The following is an 8,006-nucleotide window of genomic DNA, read 5'->3' on the forward strand; positions in this document are numbered from 1 at the left end:
TCCTTAGGTTTATGCTTGATAATAATTGGCTTTAGAAATATAAGAAAAATTAATTAGGTCATTCCATATCATTCTAGATTTCTTGGTTTGTTTTCATGTGGAGTAGAGGTGTCAATGTGCTATCCAAATCATTAGATCAACACTTATAAAAACCTTTTTTTTTCTCTAAATTTATCTTATTTAAACTTATTCTTCTGTAAATAAATTAAAATAAGATAAACAAAACCGGCACTTAAAAATGTGGGAAATAAAACTTGTTCTACAAGGAAAAAAAACTTTGTTTGTACATTTTATAAACTACCCGCCATTAATGAAGAATAGTGATAGTGAAATCCAAGTCAACATGATTAATGATATTTTAAAATTGTATTAGTAGTGGGTAATTTACCCTGTAGGTAGATGTAGCTTTGCCTGTTTTACAAAACTTACAACGTTAACATAATGTATTATCCTTTATTATTTTTGTTCTTTGGAACCTTTTTAAAAAAAATAAATTGTGGAAGGTTATAGGAAATAACAAAAATTGAAGTTACAACACGTTAATATGAAAACTTTTATAGAAAATAAATCAATTTTGATGTTTAAGTGTTAATAATTACAGTAATTAACACGTCTGTTAAATTTGGTCAATAAGAACAAAAACAACGTTTTCCCTCAGCATTCATATTAATAAAACAATTCCTTTACAGCCATCAATGACACAAAAAACCATTAAATAAAAAAAATTAAAATTAAAAAATGTGGTCAACAGAATAATTTTAGCACACCTATTTAACCCCTCAAAAAATAATCATCAAAATCCCACAAATAATCAATCAATCATCCACCCCCACCAAACCAAACCCACCATTCTCAGAGCAACCCAGAAAAATCAAAAAATAAAAATCAAATCTTTTTTCAAAAAAATGGGGAAAAAAGCAGTGTTAATAGGAATCAATTACCCAGGAACAAAAGCAGAGCTAAAAGGATGCATAAACGATGTAAAAAAAATGCATGAATGTTTGATCAATCGTTATGGTTTTGAAGAAGAAGATATTACGATTTTGATTGATACTGACCGGTCATATACCGAACCAACCGGTAAAAATATACGACGTGCTCTTCAAAATCTGGTTCGATCTGCTGAACCTGGTGATTATCTTTTTGTTCATTATAGTGGTCATGGTACTCGTTTACCGGCTGAAACCGGTGAACATGATGATACCGGTTTTGATGAGTGCATTGTTCCTTCTGATATGAATCTTATTACAGGTAATCTTTTTTTTTTTCTTTTTTTTTTTTTTATAAAAAAAAAATTCATTTTAGATGTTTGATTTGTGTAATTTGATTGAATTTGACTCAATGTGTTGCGTTGACTTTTTTGGAATGTTGCTTGATTATCGGAGTTTGTGTTTTTGGTTGATTATTATACTTTAGTTTTTTATTTTTAATTTTTTTCCAATTGGTGAATGTGAAAAACAGGGGAAAATGAATGTTTGTGAGATTAGAATAAAATTTTCAGTAATTTAATTGATCCTTCAAACTGGGTTTGCAAATTTATTGTATGTACAAGATTCTATTGTTTGTTTTGAATTGAGGTTCTAAACAATTTTCATTTGAATTTAAACGAATATTCTGAATCGAAAATGAAAATTCCGTATTCTTTTAATTCAAAATGAAAATGGTTTGGAATCGTTACGCGATCAACCCATAGAAGGATGGAACCTCGTGGTTTGATTCCAATTCCTTTACAGATATTCCCCTGGTTCCAATTGGGATCATTAAATTATTCCTGGTATATCAGTATATGCAATATGCTTATTCCAATTGGTCAAAATTAATTGAAGCCTGAAATTTGGGGTGTGGGTGGGGTTGATTTTAGCATTTTAAAAGTTAGGACTTTAGAATTTGTACAAAAGCACCTAGTTCACGGGTTCTAAACTTTTAAGTGGTCGTTTGATTAAAGGTAAGAAGTTACCTTTTCTAGGAAGTTCGACCTTTAGAAAGGGTAGAAAATAGTTTGATTGACGGCAAGTAGCCAAGAAGTAGCACCTAATTGTTGGGTTGCTTAATTGTTTATCAAACATTATTGTTAAAATGCTGCTACTTGTGATATGTTACAAATCTGATCGTGCACTAAAAAGCTATTCAAGAAGAAGAACTGAATCTTGAGCTGCATTGTTGTTGTTTTTTCAGTAAGCTTCCAGAAAATGCTGCTCCCTGCATCTCTATGACATTTTTACAACTTTGAGCCTACACTTTAGGGATTGTTTAACATCGTTTTTTATTTTTAATTTTCTGTTTTTTTTTTTAAAAAACAAAAAACCAAAAACTGGAAACAAAAAAAAGGTGTTTCCACTTTTCTATTGTCACTTTTCAAAATTATCATGATATTAATAAGTTTGACTAATTTTTTATTCATTATATGACATATTTCTTATGATTTTAAAAAACAAAAAACTAAAAATCAGAAAATCGCAGCGATACCAAACGAACCCTTAATTAAATGAGAACTAAATTAAATTACGCTATCATAGTGACAATTAAAGGAATGCTAAGTGGAACCCGAACTAGAACCAATGCTTCTACCTAGGCGTGTGTAGATGTAATTTAAAGGAGTGCTAAACTTGGTTTCATGAACAATTACTCGGCAATCAATCAATTCTGATACAAAAGGGAAAATGTGACAAAAAATAAAAATAAAAATACTTGTATAACTTGTGAATAGGGTCACTGTGTATTTGTGCCTTGGCTTCTGAAGACAGCGTTTCTGTAATAGAATATGAAGTCATATTAGGTATAGTTACACATGGAATGATTGTCATTTTTGCTAACATGATTAGATTAGGCTAAAAGAATTTTAAGTCTAGAATACAGCTAACTACTTTTCTATGTCCCCTAAATTATAATTTTGTTGAACTGGCCAATTCTTGAATTGCATTATCAATATGTGATATATAGAAAAAAGAGATTAAGTTGAAATGACTTTATATGGATTATAGCCGATAAAAAAGAGAGTAAAAATGAAGATGATTTAAGATATGCTATACACTATATATTGTGAGGGTAAACAAGGACTAGTTTGATATGGTATACACTTGCCATGTACCTACTCATAAGTCGCAAACCATAAAATCTTGATCTGAATAGAACTCCTGATTCAGAGTGAGGATGCTGCTGGACATAGATTTTGAATTCAATGTTCTGTTCTACCGAAATTTGCTATATAAAAGTCTGCTTAGCTTTCTAATCTTTTCTTGAAGAAAGTCTATGGTTACCTGTATGTTTTTTCTATTTAACTTCTGGTCTTGTAAGCTCTTGTCTTACTCACTGAAATTTGATTGTCCTGCAGAATTGAATTTACATATTGACATTAGGATCCGAAATTCTGAATTATGATCCCTAATCAACTTATTTCTTAAATATTGTACCTTAAGAATTCAAGATGTGATGCTGCTAAAACTAGTTTTTGTATGCTATGTGGTAAACTTTGAACATGATTTCCTTGAAATTTTGATACAGGTTTACTTGTTTACGTTTACATTTACTGATGACTAGTTAATTTATCAAATCAAACATTGTTTTATGACTTCAATTTTGTGTTGCAACGAACTTCTTATTTTCATGGTCGTATCACAAATCCTTAATTACTTGCTGCTTAATTTCAATTTCATTTCGAGCAGATGAAGACTTTAAGGAATTGGTGTGCCAAGTCCCAGATGGTTGCCGGATCACAATAGTCTCGGATTCATGCCACAGTGGTGGCCTGATTAGTGGTGCTAAAGAGCAGATAGGAGAAAGTACACAGTCTAATCAAGGCCATAGTAGCTCATCAGGATTCAGCCTATCTGGTTTCTTGAAGAGTAAGGTGAGGGAGACTGTTTCTGATGCTATTGAATCTCGTGGGATCCATCTCCCTCATCATCACAGTAGGGACTATGAACCTGAGTACAGGGTAGTTGAAGAAGATAATTACGAAGGTCATCGTGGCTATGTGAAAAGTCGATCTCTTCCCCTTTCTACCCTCATTGAAATGCTCAAAGATAAGACTGGGAAAGATGACATCGATGTTGGGAAAATCCGACCTACCCTCTTTGACATGTTCGGGGAGGATTCTAGTCCCAAGGTCAAGAAGTTCATGAAAGTCATCCTCAACAAGATTCATGGAGGAGAAGGGAGCACCGGGGATATTATAGCTGCTGTTGGTGGACTCGCAATGGAGTTTTTTAAGCAGAAGCTTGATGAAAAGGACGATGACTATGCTAAACCTGCACAGGATGCTAAAGTTGAGAGGAAAGAGGAGGTGTATGCAGGTGAAAACAAGCGGAGTTTACCTAGAAATGGGATACTTCTCAGTGGCTGTCAGACAGACCAGACTTCTGCTGATGCTAGCCCTTCTGGGAGAGACAGTGAAGCTTATGGTGCTTTCAGCAACTCGATTCAAACTATACTGAGGGAGTCTGATGGAGACATTAGGAACGATGAGATTGTGACGAAGGCTAGGAATTTGCTCAAGCGTCAAGGATTTACTCAACGTCCTGGACTTTATTGTACTGATGACTATGTTGAAGCTCCCTTTGTCTGCTAATTATTGTTCTTGGCCTGGTCTGATGTCTGCTATATTGGTATGACATTATAGCATAAACTGAAACGGTGTTTTTGCTTTAGATTGCCTTGCTGTTTCTTTAAGTATGTACTGTTACATTTGTGGAGAGTGTAATATTTATCGTTCAGTTATGAAATTGTTGGCCGGAACCAGTCTTGTTGTGAATGTGGGAATATTTATAAAAAAGGTTCTACCCAAAATGTGGGAATATTTCTTGTTCAGTGTACGAGTATGGTTTCTCATTTTGAATCAATGTGGCTTCGCTATGAAGACTTATGGACTGTTATTTGCTTGAGGAACTGACCTTTTTTCAATGTGATGGACATCAAACTGGGACATATACTGGAGTAAGTTTCATTGATTTAAGCTCGAGGAAGAACTATCTATGAAGTGCATTGTTGGTAATGGACTAATGGTGGGAGGTTGAAGGAATGGGGAAGAAATTTAATATGTAAAAATATTAAATGGAATCAGTTAAATGTAGTTTAAAATGACAAAACTTAATTTAAATCAATTAAAAAAAAAAAAACTTGTCCAAACTATATTATAGATTACACTTGATAGTTGATACTAACATTATAGCAGCAGAGTTTCTTATGTAGTGTTCATATTTCCCGAGTTTCACTTATCTTATTAGCTTTTATCTTATACTTTCTCCGTTTCAAATTAGACGACACAGTTTGATTTTGTGTACAATTCACATAACTTATTGAGAAAAAACATAGTGATGTGGGGTCTTGTAAGAGTCGTATCAACATCTATTTTTTAAACATCAAATTTTTATAATTTTTTCTAACATGTAATAAAGTATATTTGCATTATAAAGTATGCATTGATAAACGTGCCTAAATGAAATGTGTCATCTAATATGAAACGAAGGAAGTACTACATATAAACTTATCAACCTATATTTCATACCGCATTATTTATGTTTATTGAATCATTAGAACTTAGAGAAGGTATTGGGTGCGGCAAGCCGCATCAAACAATCCGTGCGTCAATTATATATGATATGCAGTATTTGATATAGGATATGTATTATTTGATAGAGGATATATACAACTTATTGAAGAATATGTGTTATTTGATAAAGGATACGTAAAATTTGTTGCAGGATATATATTGTTTGTTATAGGATATGTAGTATTTAATAGAGGATATGTACAATTTATCTTTGATAGAGGATACGTAAAATTTGTTAGAGGATATGATTTAGTATTTGGTGGAGGATATGTGTTAGTTGATAGAGGATACGTATAGTTCATTAAAGGATATGTAGTATTTGATGGAGGATATGTAGTATTTGATAGAGGATATGTACAAATTATTGGAGGATATGTGTTACTTAATATAGGATACGTAAAGTTTGTTGGAGGATATATATTATTTGATAGAGCATATGTAAAATATATTGGCTTACCTGTTGCTTTTGTTTGCTGATTTCATCCTTTTGTTGGCTGATATGTTCAATAATCAATCTGTTAGCTGATATCTATCTTTTATTGGCTGATATGTTCCTTTTGTTGGCTAATATGCTTCATTTGTTAGTTAATATGTTTCTTTTGTTGGCTGATATACATAATATCACATCCTTTAATAGAGGATATCATCCAACTTATAGAGCATATCATCCAACTTATAAATGATATCATCCAACTTATTATAGATGATATAATCTAGACAATAGAATTTATTTTATAAAAATAATTAAAAGGTCAACAATGGCGGAACCACCATAAAAGGTCTCGTACTAAGCTCGTGGGTATAACATAACATGCTCATTTCTCAACCAAAATACATGCATTTGTTATCAAAACGCTCACAATTCAACATACAATCACATAGGACAATCAATTTCAACAATTATACATCACACAAGAAAGCCTCAAATCGATTTTTTTGGATATTTTTTTGAAATATCTGAGAATCTCAAGCAATTATCAAGCCAATTCAAGCATAAATCATGGACAAATATAATCAACAATCAACAAATTTCTAGCCGTCGACGATATCACCGCTAATAACAACGCCGCCGATGGGAGCGATCATTGGTATAAAGCAAAAACCCGCTGGACTGACGAAACATTTGATCAAGCTGGAGTGACGCAATAATTTGTGTTAAAACTTATTGGAATTTACACTTACTAATTTGAACTTATCAATCCTTATCTTATTTAATCTAAATTTATCAAACCTGTAAAAGTAAAGGAAATGAAGCTAAATTTCTTAATATCCTTGTCCAATAACAATAAATTTATTTCAGTAATGATGATATTTTGGAGAAGTAAATTATGTGTTCTGTGTTCACATTATACACACGACTATCTCCGTATCATGTTAGGAATTAGGATAATAGGATCATACTTTAGGAGATTTTTTTTTTTAAAAAATAATGATAGCTTGATACGAGTAGGATACATTTGTTTAACGGAAATCTTGACTATTAATAAACGTGGTTATATTTATTGATTATGATCAAATGTTATACATAATACTGTAAGTACGGTAAAGAAGTTAAATTATACATAGTAACAAATACTATGTACATTATTTCAAAAATAATTAAGAAGTTTTGGTATAGTTGTTGAAACTAGGAGAGCCCTGAATTGTAACGTTGATACAAGTTTCTCGTTTATCAAATGACACTATCATAAATAAGTTGTCTAGATTTTCGTGCATGCTAAATTTCAAATCAAATATACACTGCTTTGCCAGTTGTATTTGATGAAATGGGGTTAACATTCGTTTCTTCCTTCTTCTTTTTCTTCCTTTCTCCTGTTCATCTTCTTCTTCCCCGCGCACCTACATACCTTCATCTTCTTCATCCCCCTTTTCCCTCCCACGCATCTTCTTATTTTTCCTCCAATCCTTACTCACCTTCATCTTCTTCTTCAAGCCGTTTCAAATTTACCAACACCAACACCACTATGTTGTTGACATTAAACAAAATTCTAAAAACACATAGAGGAATATAGGGAAATATTATTCCCAATGGATAGGTGAGCTTTAATTTTCCTCCTCCGATCAATAAATTTTGTTCGTTGGTTCTCTATTTTGCCATAAAAAACAAAGATTGAAAGAGGAGAGAAAAAGTAGATTTTAACACCAAACTAATGCCAGTAACCAGGTTATATGTCAATTATATAACTACCCATTGATACATAAATTGTTTATCAGGGTTATAAACTTGAATATACTACTCATTAAAACTAAGGCTTTTGCGTATAATCCATTGCATCCACCATCATTTTGTCCTTGGTATTATAAAAATAATGAGTATCAATCAACAAAATCTTATTAGACTATTGTTTATGCTAAATTTTGCACTTAAGATATGATGTGGGTATATGGGCTACGGAATAACTAAATTAAAATAAAGAGTGTTGAATGCGAAATATAAATGACGGAAAATAAAAAGAGA

At 32.0% G+C, this 8,006-nt stretch overlaps 1 protein-coding gene across 1 annotated transcript; it reads left to right on the forward strand.

The window, feature by feature from the left end:
- The first annotated feature begins 601 nt into the window (after positions 1 to 601).
- Positions 602 to 4,806, forward strand: LOC110682981 (metacaspase-5-like). The gene is made up of 2 exons (XM_021859319.1): positions 602 to 1,251; positions 3,663 to 4,806. The coding sequence occupies exons 1-2, from the start codon at positions 906 to 908 to the stop codon at positions 4,565 to 4,567; spliced, it is 1,251 nt and encodes a 416-aa protein (XP_021715011.1). The 5' UTR covers positions 602 to 905; the 3' UTR covers positions 4,568 to 4,806.
- Positions 4,807 to 8,006: the final 3,200 nt, after the last annotated feature.

This window comes from Chenopodium quinoa, unplaced genomic scaffold (assembly GCF_001683475.1).
Source record: "Chenopodium quinoa cultivar QQ74 unplaced genomic scaffold, ASM168347v1, whole genome shotgun sequence".
NCBI classification, from domain to species: Eukaryota; Viridiplantae; Streptophyta; class Magnoliopsida; order Caryophyllales; family Amaranthaceae; genus Chenopodium; species Chenopodium quinoa.